We start from the raw sequence: 24,459 nt of genomic DNA on the forward strand, positions 1-24,459 counted from the left end.
AAACCACACGTTAAATACACTACAACTGAACAATTCACTTTGTACGGTATAAATCAAGGTAAGTACCCTGTGTTTGAAAGAACCAGTGTTACGAAACAATACACGTTACCGTGAATACGATTGCGATCACTTTTTGACAGTTCGGTCTACTAAATAAACGCGTATCCGCGGCAAGAAAGGCTACCGGGGCAAAAACACACTTAGCACCTGAGATACCCAGAGAGAGTTGGGGGCAAAAATCATAGGCAATATGTTAGGTAGGCAAACAGAATCGAAGAACACTCATAGACAGAAATGCAAGAGTCAAGAGGCCGGAGCCAGTGTCAAGTGGAACCGGGTTCCTGTGTCGAGGATCACATGTTGGATAGTTCGCGATTCAAAGTTGCCAAGAGTACTTTAGATATTGTCAAATGTTCGGAAGCAAAAGTTATAAGAAGGAGGGGAAAAATAAGGGCAAGCCTTATAAGCGAGAAATAGGGATTTCACCCAAAATTCCTCAGGCAGGACACAGTACCTTTTCAAAGAAGAAGCTGGTGCCACGGCAGTTGTTCCTGGTAGTTTCCTACAGACCCACGATTCCTGGCTTCGGCACGAAGAAGGACGATGAAGGGCATCTACACCACACAGGGATGAGGCCGCCAGCAGCGACGATGAATAAAAGGTGCGCTCCTTAAAAACAGGAGAGGCTCTTCAGGTGGCTATCCGGTCCACTACAGCAGTGTGCAGCGATTTCGACCACAAAGGCGACCTCTGGCTGAAGAAGATGAGCTGGTTATCCCCACCAGGCTCAAGGGAAGAGGACTCCGGACTGGATCTCCTCTTAGTTGTTGAAGGGTAGATAGCTCAGGACTGCAGCAGGGCTTCACCGTTACGGGATAGTTCCAGTGGCGACTCTCTGACTTCCAGCCCAAGAGACCTGCCTTTTATGCGAAAATCCCCCATTCACACAGCCTGGCTGTCATTCGTACAGCAGGGGGGTTGTCCAGCCCGGACAACCATCTCAGCCAATCATGAGAAAGTGCGACTTGGGTTTCCAAGGATACCCTGTGCAGGGGGTGACTACATCCCTCTCTCACATTCAGCCCACCTAGACACCCAGGCGCCTTGAGGAGGGCTTCTTGGCAGAAGCCTGCCAAAAGACCGTGAACAAAGAAGGCATTTGGTCAAGCGGATTTAAGTTCGAGGCTAACACAATAGCCTACAATATTACCATGGTTATATAAGATAACTGCGGTAGAAAATTAGGGTAGATACCACTGCCACCAGCCATGTCTAAATGTTAAAAAGAGCGAAACCATGCTCTATGAGGTACAGATAAAAAGGGCTAAGGAGTAACCCTTTCCAGCACTCCATGTAAGATGGTGTGTACTGGATCTGGGGTTAATTTGACTAAGTAAAGTTAATGGTAACTATCCTTTTCTGGGGGACAGTAGTCAGCCTCAGAAATGGAGTCGGTGGGAAGTCTGAACGACAACCCTGTGTCACTGCACGAAGGTGCTGTGTGACACACAAAAGAGGGGGGGCTACTGAAGTGGTGTACTCCAGAGTCCACAATCACAAAAACAGGTAAAAACACATAGCAAAACACAAGTAAGAGTGGTGAAAAGCTCACACCTTACCAAGTGGAAAAGAAATAACTCCAGAGATCCAGCAAAGCTGCTGAGGGACTCACTAGGTAAGGGAAATTGGCCATGAAATGAGAATTCTCCCTAACACTGTGTGCTTTATCAATCCCAACGGGTCTAAGGACTTCCCAAAGTTACCCAATACGCTTACCTTTCATGACACAGAGGCCTACAAGTCGTGTGCAAAGATGCAACCCAAGTCCCTATGTGAGAGGGCTGGGAAACTGGCTTTGGGCCGACCGGTCGCCATATCGCCAGTGCGGTCCCTCGTCCTGTCTTTGGAGGCCGAGACTGAGGTGCCCACTCCCGACAAAGGGAAAGAACGACATTGCAAGAAGACTAAGAAACGGTCCCACTCCAGGAACCATTCCTCGTTGTTTTACTCGCGAAAGAAGAAGCGGCACCAAGAGTTAGACTCAAGTCTAACTCGTCGTCTGATCGAGGTAAGCCCTCAGCAGGGCCAGCCCCTTGGAAAGAGTAGGAAAGCTTTAATTCCATGCTTGGTATGTTTAGGCAACAAGCTGCTGTAGGTGCAGCTGCGGCCCCCGACCAGCAAGCTTTGGCAGCGAAAGCAGCACTCGGTGCTCCCGACCCCAAGCCAACCACTCTGTCAACAACGTCCAGCAATGGCTAATTGCTCGGTATTCGGCTTGCCTCTGCCCCAGCCCTGCCAAACAACCATGCACAGATACGCTTGCACGTGATCTAATCTGCTCTATGCAAGCGCACTGTGCACACAGGCCCTGTGTGCACAGTGCGGTCTTACAGAGCACATTAGATCACGGAGGCTCAGTGGCATACCGAGGGGAAGCAGTTGCAGGACATTTTTCAGTGGGACCTCTCCCAATGAGGGTGCCCAACAGAAAAGTTGACCCCCTGGCAGAGCAATGTGTGCTGAGGAATTCCTGCTCAGCACGCTCATTATCCTGGCATCAGGACACCTTACCCTTTGCAAACAGGAGAGGTGTCCTGCTGCCAGGACAATGTACCAAGGAGCTCTGGGCAGTAGAGGGGCTGTTGCGTTGCTCTGTGTAAATAGAGCATTAGAATCTGAGCCATTAGGCACTGATGGGGTTGAAGGGGAACTAGCATGGACTTATGTCTTTAGAAATGTGAATGGAGGGAGTGATAAGTGTGCATAATATTGCATGCTTTATGAAATAAAATGACTATGGCTTTAAAACCCACGGACATTTGTTAGGCTCACTATGAATGCACGAGGGGGAAAATAAAACTAAAGCCATACTTGTATTGCTTAACTTATTTCTGACAGTGTATATAGTGTATAGTTAATTTACTATGAAAGGCTAGTGTATTATGTAATGTGGTTTGCTTCTAATGCATTGCTATAAAGTATTATTTAAGCACTCCGTTTGGAAAACTTAGTGCTCACCGAGCCCCGAGATTCACAGGCTCAGTAATGTAATCTGCTCTGTGAGAACACACTGCACACAGAGCGATTACATTACCGAGCCCGTAAAGCTGGGGACTCGTGATCATTGCCTTTCTCAAATAGAATCTGGTATTTGTACTCTTAAGAAGATGGCTTGAAAAGTGCACAAACAATAGTAATATACACACGTGCGTATCTTACTATGCTTTCTGTACTTTTCAAGCCATGAAAGAAATTACGCCATTTTTAAAGTATTTTGAAAATCCTTTTTATCGGAGTTCAACTGCCAGCTCTGCCCCCTCTGAACTCAGCCCCTCCTCCATACTCCACCCACACCACGGCCCTTGTGGGATCCCCCTTCACATTTTTTTCCATTTCCACCACAGACGTCGTCAATGTCAAACACCTTCAGGTGTTACGCCTACCAGGCATAAGTCATCAGAGGGCCGTAAGGCTGAAGCCCACAGCGCCCATCGGTTATCAGAGCGTCCCTCGCTCCGAAAGAACCTTCTGCAAAGAAAGCTTCAACTTTGAAACATATTCTCAAGCCCTCTGCGCCGACAGTCGGTGACTGTTCATTTGTTCTGCTGTTAAGATCGTGTTTCTTCGACTCGATGCAATCCATATCTGGCGTTAAGGACCCAGTGGACCTCGTTTACACGGGAGCCGGCGGAATCAATTTATTTCAACGACCAGGCCGATTTATTGTCCCTAGCTCGGGGTCTACAAGATATTTCCCCGGAACTTGAGTTGCAACAAAACCAGCCCTGCCCATGCTAATATCAACTTCAGGGGTCTTGTTTACAGGGTTGTTGACACCCTTGGGTTGAAGGTGTCCACCACACCTCTTCAGGGGTATGAGCTCACTGACATTTTGGACGAATGTCCCACAGTTGAGCATAACGTGTCATTCAACCCAGCCATTGCGGACCCTTTAGCCTCCTTATGGCAGCGCACTTGTACTATTCACCTGTGAATGCCAATTTTTCAGGGAAGTATAGCCCGGCAAGAGGAGACCCTTTTTTCCTCACCACACCCCCTTCCCCAGAAGGGTTGGCCATACAGGCTGCCACTTTTTCCGCCAGACCAGCAGCATCCCCTTCCAATCTGCCTATGAACAGAGAGAGAAAGAAATCGGACGCATTGGCCAGAAAGGTGTTCCTGCAGTCCTCTGCCAGTTGCTGGAGGGCCGGTTTGTTCGTGTCCACGCGCTCTCCCAATTTCGAAAGCTCTCCTTTCATCTCCTGCACAGCTCCTTTGAAATCAGTCCTCAATGTTAAAAATTGTTCTTGTAAGGACCCTGTGATCCGAGTTTGGAGGTCCGCCAGACAATGCACCAGATCCTCCTTATTTACCGCCATACGACTAGACTGAGGCACAAGCCCATCTCCTCCTGCGACCTCATCCTGGTGCGGGGTGGGCTTTAGGGCCTTCTGCTTGTCCAGTTGCCAACACCTGCTAGTGTGCCCTCTGCCCCTGGGAGGCCGAAGGTGGGGGGTTTGATGTCTCCTTGGGCCTTCCTCTGCCCTTGTTCTTCGACATGTACCCCACTGGGGACCACCCTCCAGCTCGCAGGCACCCGTTCTCGTCACTGCTGCACAGGCAGAACCCACCTGGGGCACAGCGATTCCACACCAGGTGCAGATGCTAACTTATAATGGGCTAAGGCCACTATTCCAACTGCGTCCCGTGCCCATTTCTACATGTAGGGCTAGTATCTGCATTCTGTCGCTCTGTGCCACTGCTTGCTTGGAGCATGGGTCAGGGGGTTCCACACTGATTGGGCAGTCAAGTTTCCCAAGCGTCCCGAGGCTCCTTCCCTGCTGCTGCTGTGTCTCCGGGGTACCCCAGCCTCAGATGTATGGCTGCCCGGACCCCACCCCCCCCGCTGCTCCTCACCTTCACAGAGCAGCCCCTCAGTGCTGTTGCTCTCTCTGTTCTCTCTACTGCCCCAAGGGTTTGTTTCTGAGATCTATTGGCAGGGGAGCTGGTACAAGATTAACCTCTGCGTGTGTTAGCCCTCTGTGAGATCCTTACTGCCCTTGCTGTTCCTGTTCCCTCCAGGGTCCACTGCAATGTACACTCTCTTGGTCTCCTGTGTGAAATCCTTGCTGCAAATTGAATATCCATGTCTGTCCGCTTGCAGTCTTTACTGAGTCTTATTTTTTCCACTGCTTGTATGTTGGGTTCCGTGCATATTTCCTCCCGGTGGCCCTTCACCCCAGCAGGCAGCACTACTCAGGGTGGGTGGGTGGTGAATCGATCCATACTGTCCCAATCGAGGTCCACCAACACTGCCTGTTCAAGTGGCCCCTGGTCACCCAACGAGCCCCTCACGTCCCTGGCGTACCTCGCGTGCCTCCACTCCACTCAGCTCTATGGCCCGCACCGGTCCTCCTGGTGGCCTCGCTCTGCCTTTGCCTACCAGGCTGCTTCTGCTGACGGAGGGCTGCCTAGCCTCAGTTTGGCCCCCTGCTTGATCCCTGCTGCACCACCCGCTGCTCCGCTTTTTACTGCAGAGGCCGATTGGCCTCTGGGTGGCCTAGTTCTTCTAGGGAGGTGGGGAAGGGGGTGGCTTAAAGGGGCCGGGGCCTGCCTGCTCAATTATTTCACAGAATTGCCACCTTTTAACACGGGTCGGGGGCAAGCTGTGTCTAGCACGTCCCGTCCTCCCCGGCACGCTGCCATCTTGGAATCGGGGTCAAGGGTTTTAAACATTTCTCATGTTATGCCTATCAGGGCCAAGCTACGTTTTGCCTCCTGAAGAACATTCAGAAGCAAGGCACAAACCCAGGCAGAGGTGGGGATGCACATGAAAGGGCTGTGATCAACATTTTCTGTGCCTGCACTGGTAAAACCTCCGACATGTCCTCCCCCCACACGTTTCATGCACAAGAGTTCAAAGCCACTAACCTGGGAACAATGGGTTTTGCAATTAGTGAGGAGAGGTTACTGTCTTCCTTTTATCAGGAAACTTCTGGATCGCCCATTTTTGGATCCTCCTTGGCCTCCAAAAGCAGTGATACTGGAAGAACTGGCCTGTCATCTGGCCATGGTGGCAGTTGAACTGGTGCCTCCTGAGAAGGGCAAGGGATATGTAAGGGTGCAGAAGTAGACGAAGGACCCCTGCTTTGATGGCACAAACCTTCTAACAGAAAAAAAGGAATAACCCTACCTGTCCTTATAACTAAGAGGGGTTTCCCTACCTCAAACAAAACTAAGGTTGGCGTCAGAATGTCTGTCAAAAACTAATAGTCCAATGTACCATGTTCCAGACCTATTTCCGTCCCATACACAAAGAAATCTATAAGTAGTCTACATCCTGACTCCATCAGGATGGCTCCCTTCTTCGGTATAATGTTTAGGCAGTTTGTGAATGATGGTCATTACTAGTTTTCTCTGTGTTCCGCACAGATGGGGAGGAGGTCTCTATTCCCTAGACTGTCTCAGATGATTTGCTTATAGTTCCAAAACAAGATTGAGAAGGTGTCTCCTTCCCTAAGCCTTTGTTAGGCTCTTTTCCAATAGCATCAATATTGTCTGCATCTCTGCCAAAGGATATATCTCCCGTCCTCTGGTCTTCTCTTAACTTGTGACAAAGGATCTCTTTCTCTTCCCCTGGTGTTCTCTTGGCTTTTGTTAGAGAATCTTGCTCTTCTTGTTTGTTGCTCTTCTCTTTTTTGCCAATGGATACCCTTCTCACCCCTTGGTCTTCTCTGCTCATTTCATGGGTCCCAGACCCACTTCTCAGCTCTGTAATGTCTCTTAATTAACCCTGGTTCACTATCCTGGCAGGCGTTATCTTGCATGTACAACTCTCTCAGCTTCTCAGTATTCGGGTTCCAGGCCCCTTCCTCAGCTTTGTAATCTCTCTCAATCAGGCCCTGTTCACTATCCTGCCAGGTCTCTCTTTGGACTCTCTGGGGTGTTCTTTCGCCCTTGTGTCCATACTTTTGGAGTAATCCATACTCACTCTTGCCTCATTCTTCGTCAAAGTATTGCATGCCTGATATACAGGGCAGCTATGTTTCAGGTAACTAGCAGAAGAAAGAGGAAACAGAGGGTGGGTGTGCTTGGGACTTATCCATGTTGTGAGCAATGACTGGCGGCATGGTGGTTAACATAACGCGCTCTCCCTCGATAGCCTTCCCCCCTCCCACATCGGGGGTCCCCTCCCATGAGATCCTCCTGCTGAGTACCACCCCCAGGTTCTGATGGCTTTCCTTCCTTCAATGGGGGTAAAACTGTCTTGATTCTGATGGGCAACACTGTGCCCATGTATTGCTTCAATAAGAGAGGGGGGGTTGGCTCACTGCCCCTGTGCTGGGAAGTGATGTGGCTTTAGTTCTGTGCACTAGAAAACAATCCCTCTGTCTCCCCCTCTGTCTCCCCCTGAATCTGTGGAAAGAGGATCCAAACAGAAGCATCATTACAGGGTAAGACCGTTACTCTTTAGTGACAAGCAATCCGTGGAAGCAATGTTGCATCCATCAGAAACTTAACCGAAGATAGCACATTCATCTTTTGTACAATTTGGAGAACAGTACCTTTTCGGCTAAAATGTATCACTGTAATTACTGGTTAGAATACAAAATGTGTGTGTATTCATTATTGCTCACCATCATTTGTTTGCTCTATTCTCTAACTAGGAATGTGCACTTTTGGAGGCTGTCCTTAGTTCCAGTATGCTCACATCAATGCTTGCCATGGATTCATGGTGCTTCCTTGCTCGGTAAGAGATGCTTGTGTGGAATGTTTTAACATTTCTGGTATTACTGGGTGGGAAACAATTCAGCTTTTTTCTCATCTATTCCTGTTTTTTTTCCCATTAATAGCTAATTGGTATGCAAAGCAGAGGGGCCCAGACTTTGTTTATATGTCACAAGACATATATTATGTTTTACACTGTTTTTTGTATTTTTTTTTACCATTGTTGATACCATTTAGTGGGAAATGCGGTTATCCCACTTAAGTTCTGCATTCTGATGCGGTTAATGGTATATTATGTTTTGTGTTATATCCCATGTTTCAGTCCGATGGATCGTTTTTGGTACTTTACGACGAGTATTCCTGTTAGCCGTTTGACCACTGTCCTTTGCTGTGTTGCTCAAGTGTCGTCCTTGGTATGCGATTCATTCATGTTTTGTATGCATACGTAGGGGTTAGTTGGGTGATTTCTGTAGTGCTATAGGTGCATGGTGTGAAGTTGTTGGCCTTGCCTGTATCTTGAGATAGCGTAAGTGTGGACAGAGCGAGCCGTCGTTATGTGGCCGGGATAATTGTGACTTTCCATCATGCCTTTGCTGCAAACAGTGTGTACATGGTTTCATCCCTGTCTTAGAATAGTTGATGCATCATTACTGGAATAGTTGTTGGAGTGCCTGTCTCAGTCTGGGCAGTTGTAATCCTGTTTCATTTTGCTTTACTGTAAAGACTGGAGTAGTAGTAAAACTAATTATTGAGCAGACAAAAATATATGTAAAACAATACGTTACAAAACAAATGTAGAACACCACATCAAATAGCAACACTATATAATGGTTCAAATCTTCATATAGATCTATATGCGAGCAAATAACCAAATGGAACAAGTTGCCCAACTGGAAAACTACATTTTCTCTGGGTATCAAAAACAGTTATGTGCACTCTACAATATTCTGTGGAGCACATCCACACCTCTTTCACCCTACAATTTTTCACCCATTTGTATTCTCTGGTATTTACATTCCACTAAGTAAACCAGGTAAGTGGGGTGACACATGCAACATTTCCGAAGCTTCTATCATATACATGACGTTGATTGTTCCTATAAAGCCAGGGCAATGACAAATAGACCATAGAAATATGATGATGATCATTTAACAAAAATAATACAGCTGTCCTGATTTTGGACTGCTTGTAATATGGCTAAAGATGTTGTGCAGATGCCCACAAACAAGTGTATTTAAATGAGGCAATTCCAGAGGAAATATTGTGGATTTACTATCCTGTTTCTCACCAGAATACAAACTACAATACACGCATTGGACCTCTCCCACCTGGATCGTGGCAATCCCCTTTTTGAAGGCCTTTTGGCAACTCTCCTGGCACCCCTGGGATCTGCCCTAGATGCTGCACATTGACTCATCAAAGCAAACGAAAAAGTCTGCCACATCCCTGGCCTGACCCTCATGCAGTGGCTCCCACTTCAAGCACGCATCATGTTCAAATCCTGCTGCATCATTTACAAGGCAGTCATCCGGAAGCCGCAAAGCTACCTCACTGAGAAACTGCATCTCTGGAGGCCTTTGATCCACCAGAATTAAAGACATGTGCAGACTTTAACTCTGCCGGTGCAGGAAGGAACGAGCCAGAAGAAAAGCCTCCTCTGTGTATGCCCCAGACTCTGGAACCTGCTCCCTGCAAACACTAGACTTTCCCCCTCGCTTTTATATTTCAGGAAGGAGCTCACAACCCTCTTCTTCAAGGAATGACTCCTCTCCAACACCTAGGTCCACATAACCTCCACTCCCCACCTTACCTAAGATTGGGTGGCCTGCTCTTCCATGTTTCCTCCTGTGGTTGCTTGTAGAACCCTTTCTGCGAAATTGCCTGCCCTCCTCGTACCCCATTCTTAGCTCCCCTGCCGCCCTGTCCATCTGCTTCCCTAAATGTGTCCTTGCCCCCTAGGGTTTGTAAAGTGCTCAGTTGCTTCTCAAAGCTAGGTCCACGCTCAATAAATACCCTAATAATGGTAATAATTATCTACCCATAATAAGGATGAGCGCCAAATGGAGAATATATACCATCTAACCCCTCTTGCCAAATACTTTTGCCTCCTTAATTGGAGGCTTGCTAACAATACCAATACATAACCGACTGTTGCTGTCACTGTCTTGCCTACACCTTGAATTGTATGATTTTAAATACCCAATCTTAATAATAGAAAATGCCTTGACCCTGTTGATCCTCACTGAAACATGCCTCTCTAACTTACCTGTGTGTTACGCTACCTCCTAGATATAACATTCTTACCCAATTCTGTTTTGATAGACGTTGTGGGGAATCCTTTCCAGACAAACTTTCCATCACTGATAAATAGGTCCCACTATTTCAGGATCAGAATTATCAGCAAATGTCGGTCTACCTGTAAAGGCTCTTTTTAATATATAGTTGATTAATATACCACCTCCCTAGGGCAATTGGTGGAGGTGTTGGTCGCAGAAATTCTACTGAACCGTCAGAACCTGTTGTGCCAGTTGGCACAGACATTTTTGGTTCAAGCTCAACAATGACAATAAATCATACCCAAAATACATAATTTGATGACCTACGTCTCACCTCATTGGCAACATTTCTCACCCATAAGGTTGGCTATACCCTGGACCAAATCGTCACCTCCTTTTATGAGTTACGAATCCTGAACAAAATGTCCAGTGATTTGGTCTGACCATATAGTGATTCTGTTTTGGGTTTCTGTACAATCTCGATCTATTGCTTTGTACTATGTGGCTATGACACACTCATATAGACTGATTTCTAGAGAAGCTGTTCACTCATTGTCTGTATTCCAATGGATTTATCTGGTAATGGTAAACCAGATAGCATCCTTGATTTTCAGACAATCCATCGTTGTCCCATGGTTCAATTCTATCAGAACTGAATCCTGGAAACCGCACCTAGGGAAAGAATAATTTTACTCGCCCGGTTCTTTTGTCATCTGGGAACTGAATTTCGTGAAGCAAGCACTGTGAATGCCTACCAGAGGATGTTGGGCTGTGGTGGGCTATTTGCAGTACTCACACTCATGGGGTCCTGCTGGTATGAGGCTGAGACTTTTCAGAAGCTCCTGTTTACTCGCTTCCGCCCCACAGCGAGAGTTTCTGAAATTGCCGGGCATTTCTAGGTGACCTTTATGTTCTGTCGGTTCTGTGTTGTCCACGCCCGTAAGCCTCATTGTCATTTGGTGCGCTTTATAAATATATTAAAGTAAATCAATTCCCCATTTGGTAACATTTGGGCCTTCCTGCTTTGCTGCCACTTTTCCTGGAACTCCTGTATCTCAAGCTTCCCTCTTATTTCTCTATTGAAGTCTCCACTGGCCCTCTCTGGGATTGTATCCTATTGACCGTGGTCTAGAACTGAGACTTAACTTCATTTTCACCATACACGCCGATGACCTACTGACTTTTTTACCGTTGATTTCTACCAAATTTTCTTCTCAAATTGCAGCTTTCCTGATTTGATTTTGGGGGTTGCATACTGGCCCTTAGACATTCATGCGCTACTCAGTTGGATTTAAGGGAGTACTAGGCGAAGAATCTCAGTATTCTCATGGACTGCAATCTCATGCTTGAGACACAGTTCTCAAAAGTAACAGTCATGCTTTTTCCACTTGGCGAATCTGAGCCGCTTGCTGCTTCTTTTATGCTTCACTTTGTTATTGGCAGTAAATGCATTTGTTTCTGTCACAATAGTGTCTACCTCAGTCTCCCTTTGAAACTGATGAGTTCAAGACAATGTGTTTGGTTCTTAAAGCCGTTTTGTGGCAAATATCGAACACAATTCGGAGGATCCTTTACGGACGCACAGACTACGCCTATCTAATACTAAACATCCATTATATATGCTGAAAGTCAGAAGACTCTGAATCAACGGCCTTGCTCTTTCATACCAAGTCGCAAAAAGGTGGCACGCACTGCCTTCTGAATTTAGCCTTGAAGACATTTATTTTTTAACTGAACTCTACTGGCTCTATATATCAAGCCTAGTTAGGCTAATCAATAATGGCTCATGCACATTTCATATTGTTCCATGAAGCTGTCGGGTGATATGTGCTCTTTGTAATACCCACTGCAAATTACAAGTATTTTGTGATAGTCTTCACTAAGCGAGGTGCAGTATCTGCTAATATTTAACAAATGGTAATGCACTGCGTTTACAACTGACCTGGGGTGAGGCGGGTAGCCGGATGTCAAAAATTGTCTATATTCATCCTCCTCATTTTGTGCTTTTTTCCGTTAGCCATCAAAGTTAAAATGCAAATAGAATAAAATTAAGATAAACAATATGTACAAATGAAATTAAAAATACATAAACATGCATGTGGGCTAAAATCTAATGCAACAATCTATTTACAACCTTCCAATTGGAACAAGGGCAATTGATCAAAACAAAGATGAAACTACATAGAAATCATGCCAGTTATGAGCTGTTAAGAAATAGAAATTTAGCAGGCTTGCTAGAGTATAAAATGAGTGTAAGTAGATGGATAGATATTAGGGTAACATTTGGTTAAATTAACTTAGGTACTAAAGTGCCTGTGCTCCACAAACACCTATATCATCAGTCTGCATTTAATGTGTGTAGTGAAAAATACAATATGGTCACCTAATGCCCATCTAGGGGAAAAGTGTAATTCCCAGAAGAGGGAATTTGCTTAAATGTTATTTGCCATGGCTGTGGTTCTAATTATTGATGTATGACACATGTACAAGGATACAGCAAGAACCAGAGAGAGGTTTTGTTCTTTTACAATTTTCCATAGCAACTGATAAATTACGTATTCTGCCTTCGATAAATCTAGGTTTTAACAGTGACCACCACAGACTATGATACTTGGGGCAGATCAACCTAAAATGAGGGTCTGTCTCTTTCTTATTTAAGCAATATTTGCACTGATCACTGGTAGTATAAGAACATGTGGCCAAATGTAAGGTACTGATCCTAAACGTAAACAATAATGTATGTGCCAATGGGGTTGTAATCAAATCTAGATGGGGCTCATAACCCAAAGACAATTTACAGTCTGAATATTGTCTCGGGGGTATCGAATTCAGGCTCCAGAGTAACGTGCTTTCAAGATTTTTTTGCCCGAGTTCTGTAAGGAGGTGATTCTTAGTATGCAAATCTACCTAAGACTTGTGCATCCATATTCAGGAATAACCCAAGTCGTGCAAAAGGGTTTTCACATGTTGGAACCAGTGTAAAGTACTCCCATAATACTGCTGTGTACATCGATTACACTTGTCAAGAATTTCTTCTCAGCAACCTCCAGTGGTTTGCCATTAATATGTCCCCAGATCTATGCAGTACAGATCGTATCCTCTCGAGCTTGTCATTTATATATGTTCCGGGACAGCCTTTGAGCATTATTGCCATGTGATTTCAAAAACCTGGCCATTGCCAGACTATTCCCAGACAAGATTGGATTTAACTAGGTGTTGTGCCCAATTGCCTGACTCTGCAAACCTAACAGCCAGATACTCATAGGCACCTGCTCTATAAAGTTGCCATTTATTTATAAGGGCAACTTAGTGTTTGGGTCAAGGTGGTTTAAAAACCATGCATTTCGTTTTAGTTCAATTAATTAGCAGGCCTTAGGTTTTGCAAAAAAGAGAGAATAATAAAGTGTTTTCTTTAGACCTGCCTGGGTCAGAGACACCAAAGCAGCGTCATCAGCGAAGAATAACGCCTGATATTTAGTTTTAGCCATGGATGGAGCATCTGTCATGTGGGCCAATACAATTTCAATAATGGTGTTTATGTGAGGATTGAAAATAGTGGGCCAGGACACCCTTCTGCAGTGGTAATGTTTATGTTGAATTGCCCCTCAATACTCCATCCCACCATGCCACCCTTTTCAAATATGTATTTATTAGCATTTATAAAGTGCGCAGCAGTCCTTAGGCATCTGATAGCATTAAGTATAGGGAATGGAATCCCCATTCCAATGAGATTCTCCCACAATTTGTTTCTTGGAACTTCATTAAATGCTTTCTGCAAATTGACAAATATTACATAATGCTTCATAAAGCGGAGTGTTTGCAGAGTGTGGCTGACCCTGTAGCAGTGTTGACTTCTGCTATCCCAGTAGCTCTTCTCTTTCTACTTCCTGAAGGCGTACCCTGTGAGCACAAATACTCCTTTAGGACGCAGAGTGTCCGCAGAGTGTTCGCTGAGAGGGCCTTGAGAGCTACCATGGAACAGAGCCTCAGCAACCAAGCCCCTCGCACACGGAGCCGTACAAAGTATCACGGCAATCACAGTGGAAATGAAAAAGGATGCCCAGACGGTGAAGGGGAGAGAACATTGTTACTTAATTACGTGCCGCATGTTACGTGTACGCATATTCTATGACAAGACAGGAGGCTCGCATTATGCTTTACTTTCTTTTATTTGCTGCCACACCAGCACTTTAAAACTTAACTTTAATACTGCACATTTATGTTCTTACAAAACCACAGTTATGGAAAACGAAAATGGACCAGTTTAAACGTTTGTTTCATATCTGAATGTGATCACTGTAATCACCCGGGAACCACTAGCCCCATGACACTCATGTCTCTGGTAGTCCAATCCTCAAAGCTCTGCACCTATCAGAGGGCAGCCTCCTGTATAAGAACCCTTGTGCCCAGGTCGTTTCCTCTTTCTTTTTGCTGTCTGAGATAAGTGACATTTTTCTCTATCTTTGCTTATCGGATTGTTAGTCACGTATATATTTCTATAATTTCTATAATATGTGTATATCAGTATGGCATTACACCGTAGCGCGCATGGAATTAGTTTCATTCTCCTCAAAAGAGTTTACTTGAATGCGTAGCACGAGCGTTGCGCAGCGTATCACATTCAGTTAGTGCGCGTTAGACTTCTTTCACGAAAGTTTGAGTGTTGTGAAGAGCGGGCGAGGGCCGGAGCCGCGAGCAATTCCGCTCGCTTCAAGCTGCCGAGCCCCGTGCTCTTTAGTAATCGGCGCCGGCGAACTCGGCGGCCGTTAGGACCCGTGGGAGTGGGAACCCCTCAGGTTTTCCCAGCTTCCCCAGGGATTCTAGCTTCCGCTCACATTGCGCTTGCAGTCGCGTATGAGGGAAGTAGTTAACCAGAGCTCCAGATTCATTTCGAAAAAAAAAAATATATATATATATATCTTTTGAATACTTTATAATCGCAAGAAGCGGTTTACAGGCACACACTACATTAATCTTCAGACGTGTGTAGAGCCTGAAGAGCCTTCATCTGCTGACTTCCACGCAGCTGGCCCAGCCAACACCTCGATTATGGCTCAGTTTGTCACCCCCACCAACACCCCTTCCACTTCTCCGGAGTGGAGCCAAGAAGAGTGGGAAGAGGATCCTTCCCAGCAAGAATCAGACTTGTCACATAGTTTTAAGAAGGTACTCGGAGACTCCTTGCAGCAGGCGGTCTCTCAAGGGGTGCAGCCCATTACAAAGAGATTGGAGACTCTGGAAGTAATGGCTGAACAACAGAAACAGATCACAGCCAAGAAAAGACGGGCTAGTAGCCCTGATGAAGGAACGTCAGCAGGACACCCCCCGAAGAGGGGTTGAGAAGAAGGGGTGTAAAGTAGCCCGGAAGAGCAAGCACTCTTTGACCCCCCTGGGCAACACTGAAAGAGTTAACACTGTACCCCAATTGACAGGCGACCCTGTTGCCAGGCTTAAAGAAGCCTTTCTGGCAAAGAACAGAGACGGCCATGATAGACTCCTTACCCCAGGGGTGTACAATTTAGGGGATGATGACGAGGGCTATTCGCCCGATGATGAAGGGGGCGAGGAAGAGGAAGATATCAGTAAAGGTGTGGAAGACCCCCAAATAATAGAAGATACAGCAGACATGTTCCACCCCGAAGCCATCCGGCACCCTAAATCGTCAGACTGGGTACCTTCCCCTAGAGTGGCACTTTACATGGCTCAGCATATTAGAAAACCTCTAGAAAGAGAGGTAAGATCGAGAATGAGATCCGAGTGTCAAGAAACCAGCTTCTGCTCCCCGTGCTGTCAAGCGTTATGCTAAAACTACACGTTCCACAGTTCCAACACACACGGAGCCGAAGCGTTTCCAGAGTTTCAGACAACGCTGGGGGTTGCCGTGGAAACGTTGGTTGCCTGAGCACGTACGTGCACGATTACGGCGTTGCAGCATTCCCCGCGCGGTCACGTGAATGGTTTAAATTTCCGCCCGGCATTCGGAACGCTGCTTCTGAATTTTCGGCTTTGGAGCTCTCACCTGTGTTCTTGTCTTGCCTTGTATCTTTGACCCTGCTTTTGTCTCTCGGACAGATCTTGAACAACCCTTGACCTACTATTGGATTTCTCCTGCTACTCGACCTCGGAACGAACGACCATAGTTTTGCCTGTCATTTTTCTGCATTGGCGTCTCAGATCTTTTCTCCTGCATTTTTCTATCATTTGCTTGGGAAACCTTTAACACAGAACTCTGTTGTTTTCACGGAACTCACTTGCTTCGGAAACCTGTCACTCGGAACACTGTTCTTTGGTCCTTTTACACGGAGCACACTTCTTTTGGAACTCATCACAAGGAACTGGGATTACTCACGGACATTTTTTCCTTAGGCGTCCGCGTGCCGGCGGGTATAGGTTTAGGTTGGATTGTCCCTGTTTTTGGAACCACGCTCGTCGGACGGACTTCCTATCATCTTCCCTTCCATTGTTAGAACATTATACGGACAAGCACCAAATCTGATCTCCTGGATATCCCTGGCCCTCCGCTCTGCCTGGCTTGCTATCCTTGCCCAGAGGCATTCACTACTTGAGTACTTTGTATGCTCAGCCTTTTTGCTTTGCTTGTGTTTATTTCATGAACCCAACTCCTGACATTGTGTTCTTTGTCTAGGCAGCTGTGTTTCGAATCATTATAATCTTCTGGGCAATTCCCCTTCCAAAATAGTCCTTTTGTACTATTGGGAGTTGCATTGTCTGGAAGGTTTCTACGGCTACACTACGCGCTCAACTGAATCCTGGTCTCACCAGGTTTGCGTGGGTGGTTTCTCACACCTAGACCAGAGCTGCCGAATAAACTAACAGAAACCCCTGACTTAGACCCCAAGATGGTTACGTTTGTGACCAAAACAGCTAGAGATGTCAGGAAAGGCGTGGTGTCATGATCTCTGCTTCCAAAAGGTCAGGGTTTTCCCAACTCCCTTGGAAGCAGATCCATAACCCAGGTTCCGAGTGCCAACCAGTCCCAATTGGGACCTTTTGGACCCAGTCCTGGCGCCAGTGGCACCAGGCTCATAAATATGCCCAGTCCCAGCGCTGGAAGCGCCGGGCTCATAATGCTTGGGTGGACTTACCTGCAGCAGACCATGCTGCTTACTTGCCTGCCAGTTGAGCCTCTGATCCTCTTCTGTTTGGAACTACTTTTCCTGTTGGGTGGGGCAGGAGCCACTCCCTAGATTCAGAACACTGGAACTCTTCTGGAAAGCAGGAACTCTTTTCTATCCTAGGCGTGGCTGTGGAAGGAGACACCTAAGCACTACAGGAGGCTATTTAAACCACACCCGATGGATGAATCTTGCTTTGCGTTATTCTGCATCCTCTGCAGCAGAACGCTCATCGTGTCTTCTGCATCTGATCCTGGACCTAAGGAAAAAGGCTTACCATCCTGAATCCAGTCTTCAGCAACACCTATAAAGACAAGAAAGAACAGGTTAGCATTACGGTCTTCAGTGACAGCTCTTCACTTACCTGGTCCATCGGCTGTCGCCAACGCCTCGCGCTGCATTCCGGCATCTGAAAGTCAAAGGCTTACCTACTCTTCGTGCGCTCCGGAGGTCTTCACACTGCATTCCGGCATCTGAAAGACAAAAGCTTACCAACTCTTCGCATGCTCCGGAGGCCTTCGGCGCTGCATCCGCATCTGAAAGACAAAACAAGGTGCGTTTAAAGACATTGGGGAACTTTAATACTCACGTGCCATTACTCCTTTCCACATCTAACCCAGTGGGTATTCCGGCACCCTGCAGCCGCTCCGAACTTGTACCTGCAAAATAAAAAGACAGTTAGAGCGCATCGTGAAGCAGGCAACAAGCGCTTACTTACGTGCTTCCAGGCACTTCTATTCATCACACAGGCTCCATCTTCAACTCACTTCAGCCCGTCATCCGCCATCGCCGGAACCCTGCAAAACAAGAAACATCATTACTAAAGACTTTAAAGACATTAGAATTACTCGAAACTTACCGTTCGTGCAGTAAACGACGGACAGCAGTCCTCTGAAGTCAAGAGGCCTGCTCCCCTTATCCAGTGAAGAAACTGGTTACAGCACCCTGCCCCGAGGCAGATGGAGAGCACGGCGTTCACTTACCTAAGGTGAGAGCGTTAACCTTTGGGGTTCTACAGGAGAAGAGAAAGGGAAGAAGAGAGAGACATTCAATAACCCAGTTCCTTAATCCCATATTTTCTATCTGCAGACATCTTACCCTTCGAGTCAAACATACAGTGCACAGAGGTCCAGCCCAAAGAGCCAGCCTTGTGTTACACATCACCTTTGAAGATACGGTATACCCCCAGTCAAGACCGGCGCCTCTACGGGAATCAGGTGAGCGTTACACGTGGACCGAGCCTGGAAAGGATGTCAGGATAAGCTCCTAGACATTTCGGGTCCATTAGCAAAAATTATGGACCTCGCTGAGAAGTCAAAAGATACAGATACGCCAGTAGACGCAACCGTCCTGGGCAACTGGGCGCAAAGAGCAGTATGCCTCTTGGGCAACGCCAATTGTGCCTTATCTTCAGAAAGAAGAAGAGGAATCTTATTGAAGATTGACAACAAGTTGAGCGACCTGGCCACCTATGAAGCGGGCGAAGGCACCAAAGGTCTGTTGTTCGGCGAGGCGTTTGCTAAAGAAATGGCGCAGTCGTAGGAACTTATTCCGCTTTAGAGAAGACCCAGACTTCCATCAGAAAAATCTTTCCAGGGCGGATTTTTGCCCGGGACCGGACGACATAGGGGTCGCTCGTCCGGTCGCTATAACTCCCAACGAAGGCCCTACAATCAGCGCGCCCAGTACTGGGACTCCAGACAACAAGACTCCTTCTTCCCGGCTAGATCGAGGTTCCCTAGAGGCCGCAGGGGAAGAGGAGCTTACAGACAACCGGGAGCAGCAGCCGGCGAGTACAGCATGTCGGAGTGCAGGAGGAAGAACCCTCCACTACCTGCGCGAATGGCAAGCATTATCAAGTGATGCGTGGGTGCTACAGGCAGTAACAGGCCTACAGATAGAGTTTATAGGTACGCCAGTGCAGAGAACAGAACCCCGCCCCATAGTTATGGCGCAAGAGGAAGCAGCGCTCCTGCACAGCGAGCTCAGCAAACTAGAAAGCAAAAATGCGATAGAGCCCGAACTCCAGAGAGATCCCGGTTTCCTCAGCAACATGTTCCTAGTTCACAGAGGGGACAAAATAAGACCAGTAATCAATCTGAAGGACTTAAATGAATGGGTGTTATGCAACCATTTCAAGATGGAGGGGATTCATCTTCTCCGAGACCTTCTGCGCTCCGGAGACTGGCTAGCTCGTCTAGATCTCAAAGACGCATACCTAATGATTCCGATAGCAACTTCTTATCGGAAATATTTGCGCTTCCGATGGAAGGGAGAAGTATGGTGATTCACGTGTCTCCGGTTCGGTCTGTCCTCCGCTCCTTGGGCCTTCACCAAGCTCATGAAACCGGTGGCAGCAGCCATCCGAGAGAGAGGCATACGTATCATCATCTATCTAGACGACATTCTCGTCTGCGGATCAGAAAAAGCTACTATAGCAAAGAACGTTCAATGGGTATTCTCACTCCTCACCTCGCTAGGATTCCTAGTGAACCTAGACAAATCCCAACTACGTCCTGTCAAGAGGATAGACTTTCTGGGCTTCACAATAGACTCAGTGAAAGCCTTTCTCGAGCTCCCGGGTCACACAGTAAGAGCGATCAAGAAAGAACTCAGAGCAGTTCTAGCGAAAGGGACTGTTTCCCTTCGCAAACTGGCCAGGGTAGTAGGTCTTCTAGCAGCCTCCATTCAAGCGATATTCCCGGGTCCTCTTCATTATCGAGCACTGCAAAGGCTCAAGATAAAACATCTCCAAGGAGGTCTGCGATACCATCAATTAGTGAGTTTGGACCGCGAAGCCCTCACAGAGCTCAACTGGTGGCTAGAGAATATGGAGGCCTGGAACGGCCGCGCCATTTTTGGCGACGCCCCAGAACTAGTATTAGATCGGATGCAAGCAGGTCAGGCTGGGGAGCCAGATGCGAACATGTGCAGACAGGAGGGAAGTGGTCAGAGGAAGCGTTACACCTCCAAATTGTCTCGAGTTGTTAGCGGGCTCCTTCGCATTGCACGCTTTTACGAAAGACAAGGTGAAATGTTGCGTACTGCTCAGGATCTCCGCAGTGCGATACATAAACAAATTTGGAGGCACAAAATCCAAAATGCTAGCCGAGTTAGCGAAGAATTTCTGGCATTACTGTCTTCAAAACAGAACCTCTATCAGCGGAATACTTACTAGGGAAGCAGAACAAAGTAGCAGACTATAATTCACGTTATCTTGTGGACTCCAGCGATTGGAATCTACACCCCCAAGTCTTCCAGCAATTACAGCATCTATGGGGGCCCCTACACATGGATCTGTTCGCGTCCAGACTGAACGCCCAGACATCAAGGTACTTCAGCTGGAGGATAGACCTGGATGCAGCGGGCACAGATGCCTTCCTGCAACCTTGGACAGGGGCAGTACATTATGCCTTCCCGCCGTTCATTATGATCACGAGAGCTCTAGCGAAAGTTCGCAGAGACCAAGCAGAGATTGTGATGGTGCTCCCCCTATGGAAGGCACAGCCTTGGTTTCCAGTAGCGATGGAACTTTCTACGGATTTTCCGAGGATAGTGCCTCAACTGCCGGACCTTCTTCTCGACCCATCCGGCCATCATCACCCGCTAGTGGCAGCAGGCTCGCTACATTTGATAGCATGCAGGGTTTCAGGAAAAGATGGGACTTGCCAGGAATTTCACAACTCGCTGCATATTGCATCAGAGACTCCTGGGCGCCTTCCACCCTTCAGAGCTATAGTGCGGCATGGAATGGGTGGTCCAGGTGGTGTTCGGAGCATGAGTTGGATCCCGTTTCAGCCCCTTTAGTAGAAGTCCTCAACTTCCTAGCTTTCAAATTTCAAGAAGGCGGCGCCTTCAGAACGGTGGGAGTGTATAGGTCAGCCATTTCGGCGGGCCACGATGAAATAGGCGGTACCGCGGTAGGCGAGCACCCAGCAGTTGTACGTCTACTCAGGGGGATGAAGCTCAAAAGACCACCTATGCCCAAGTACAAAGTGTTGTGGGATGTTAGAGACGTTTTTCGCCTCTTTCTTACATGGCCCGATAACGAGAACTTGTCCCGATCGCAGTTATCGGGAAAGCTAGCCATGCTGCTTTGCCTTACAGCCTGTAGGAGAGTTTCTGATGTCAAAGCTCTTGAAATCGAGAGGAAAATATTCTATCCGGATGGCATATCTTTTACCATTACTAAAAGGACAAAGACAGATTCGAGAGTGATTGACTACCCGTACTTCACTAGTAATAAAAAGCTTTGCGTAGCGCAATATATCAAGGATTATGAGAAAGCAACAGCGCATATTAGGCCACAGGGAGTGTCCCAGATACTCATTGCGCGCAGGAAGCCCTATCATGCAGTAGCATCAGCGACCATTGCTAGATGGGTGAGAGAAATAATGCATTGGGCAGGGATTGACTTCTCTTTTTGGCGCGCATTCAGCCAGGGGGGCGATGGCTTCAAAAGGTTTTACTACAGGGGTGTCTCTACAAGACATTATGAAATCAGCAGATTGGTCCTCTGAGTCGACCTTCAAGACATTCTATTTTAAGCCTGTATCTGAGATACCTAATAGGGTGGTGAACAGCGTTGAACAAGCATAATGCGAGCCTCCTGTCTTGTCATAGAATAAAGATTGCCCACACTATCAGCTCAGGAAGTCATCATTCTATTAAAGACAAGGAGGCGAGCATTATATCCCACCCAGAATGGTAACATATCAGTTGCATTGCCATGTGGTTAACTTTGTAACACCGTTGCTCATTCCCACCCTCATAATGACTCTCCATTCCTTTTAGGAGATGACCAGAAAACTACAGGATGAAGAAACTCGCGAAATTGAGGAAAGTTATTTCAAGTTGGTCGCGTTTGACCTTAAAGCCTACATTTCCGAGGATTGTTAACAGTTCATCCCGAGAGGATTGCTCCGTTGGCGAAGAGACGATTGAGTTCAAGGGCCAGACACAAAGAAAGAGGAAAGGACCTGGGCACAAGGGTTCTTATATAGGAGGCTGCCCTCTGATAGGTGCAGAGCTTGGAGGATTGGACTACCAGAGACATGAGTATCATGGGACTAGTAGTTCCCGGGTGATTACAGTGATCGCATTCAGATATGAAACAAACGTTTAAACTGGTCCATTTTCGTTTTCCATAACTGTGGTTTTGTAAGAACATAAATGTGCAGTATTAAAGTTAAGTTTTAAAGTGCTAGTATGGCAGCAAATAAAAGAAAGTAAAGCATAATGCTCTCCACCTTGTCTTTAATAGAATGAAGACTTCCTGAGCTGATAGCGTGGGCAATCTTTATTGTTACTGATATGGAAAAGCCTACTAACATCAATTAAATGAACACGACATGCCAAAGAAGCGCCACACCCAGCCAGGAGATAAAAGACATGACCGAGGGCGAGTGCGGTGGCTCAGAGCAAGGTAAGTCAAATCTGATTTCACCTCCCTCTTTTGAGCACCGACCCCACTTACCAGCTCAATATGGGGACTGCAATGGCGGGCTGTCACATATTGCGGGCTACTCGCCTCTCCAGCAGCGATTAACACTGGCGGAGGAGCTCACGCAAGCGCGTGACGCGCCGTGCATTGGAGCGACGCCCGCCGGTAGCGATTCAGTGTGTAACCTGCAGAGGGGGTGGGGTCATAGGAGTGAATCACATGATGAAATGGAAGAAGACCAAGCAAACAGCTCAGGCCAAGAGGCCGCAAATGAAGTATTCTGTTTACCGATCGAGGAAACACTAATCTAGTACAACCCAGTACAATCAAACAAAAAGAGTTTGACTCAAAGCGCAATTACCAAGATAGCGTAGACTCACCTCTCTATGTCGACGCCATGGGTGACCTTTCAGAAATTAATTTGGAACAGGATACGCCCTGTATCCCTATTGTTATAGAATCCCAGACAGTGAAAAGCACAGAAGAATCCATGAGAATGCCAGATAACCATCAGAAAGAAATAGTGGGCCCGGGTTCCACAGGCTCTGATTTGTGTGCCACGAAAAATATAAAAATGAAAACTCTGGAGGCCCAGGGCTCTACAATGAAAACCATACCTTTTATAGTAAGATTGCGATTCAAAAGAAAACGCATGGTCAAAAAATGAGACAGCGTGCAAAATCGTTAATTGAAGGAAAGAACCATAAAATGGCATTTTAAGCCTAAAGAATCCACAATACAAGATCCAAATAAAAAAACAGCACATGAAGAGGCTGGTTCAAAGACTGATGCCGATCAACAAATCTGGCATGAAGTTTCCAATAAGGACTTGCTCATGGCTTCGGGCCGTTGCTACCTGATGGCCAAAGCCAGCAACAATGTCTGTATACAGAACAGCACAGAGCAACACCCTACTGAAAAAGATGATAGACAAAAGACGGCAATTCAACATAGTGCTGGAGCAGATATGACTTTGCCAAAACAAACTAGCACAAAAGAAAACCAAACACTTAACACAAACTTAAATACAAAATATGACTAACCACTTACTGAAATCTGCTCCCCGGTTGGTTCAGCAAAACCGTCAAAAACTTCTACTCCGCAATGTAGGAGGGACACACGTTCATTCACAGAAGTAGAAATCAACAGATCTTCATTATGTATGGCTCCAGAAAATAAAAAAAATTAAAACCTTTGAAAGGCAAAGAACTGGCTCATCAACACTCATCAGAAGAAAAGAATAGGCAACATCAAACAAAAAGAGACCCTGTAGTAAAAGTATCCAAAAGAGGAGAAAACGGAAAAGTTTGGAAGAAAAGCGATATCTCCTCATCAGACACAGACAGCGAAAATGAAGGGGAGACTTCTAAAAAAAAAAAAAAAAAACGACCACAGTTTACATGGTTCAAATAACACACATAAAGTCCTAAAGAAGCGAAAGCCGCCCGCCGGTCCACCCAGATTTATGTGCAAACATACAAGCGGCAGTGGGTTCCATGTTAACAATCACATTGGCGCCTTTCCTGAAATTATACAAGGCCCTTCATGAAAACTATAAAGATCAAACGACGCTGTTAGCATTAATGCAATTGAAATTTGAAGCTTATATAGAGGCCACAAAGGGAAGAAGAACCAGAGAAAAAGACTCTGAAAACATAATCTTTAAAACACTAATCGACCTCATGGAGGACTCAAGGGAAGACAAGAGTCTTCCTTTCCTGTCTTAAGGACACCGTTAATTTACTAAGAACTGAAACCCATTAGAAAATGTGTTACTACAGCGTCCAAAAGTACCTCAATGGATCCAAATCAACCGCCCCAGAGTGAGCAAACAGCTATAAAGCAAACAATGGAAAGGGTTGAACTACAGCCAAAC

The 24,459-nt window shown here is 46.5% G+C and overlaps 1 protein-coding gene across 2 annotated transcripts in view; it reads left to right on the plus strand.

Annotated features, from left to right (window-relative positions):
* Positions 1-24,459, plus strand: part of FIRRM (FIGNL1 interacting regulator of recombination and mitosis) — a 1,502,596-nt gene that overhangs the window by 971,958 nt on the left and 506,179 nt on the right. For both annotated transcript variants that reach the window (XM_069641302.1, XM_069641303.1), the window contains exon 14: positions 7,668-7,750. In XM_069641302.1, coding sequence (XP_069497403.1) covers positions 7,668-7,750 — 83 coding nt within the window. The remainder of the gene's footprint in view (positions 1-7,667; positions 7,751-24,459) is intronic.

The sequence above is a fragment of the Ambystoma mexicanum genome, chromosome 1q (genome assembly GCF_040938575.1).
Source record: "Ambystoma mexicanum isolate Mex_15411 chromosome 1q, UKY_AmexF1_1, whole genome shotgun sequence".
Lineage (NCBI taxonomy): Eukaryota > Metazoa > Chordata > Amphibia > Caudata > Ambystomatidae > Ambystoma > Ambystoma mexicanum.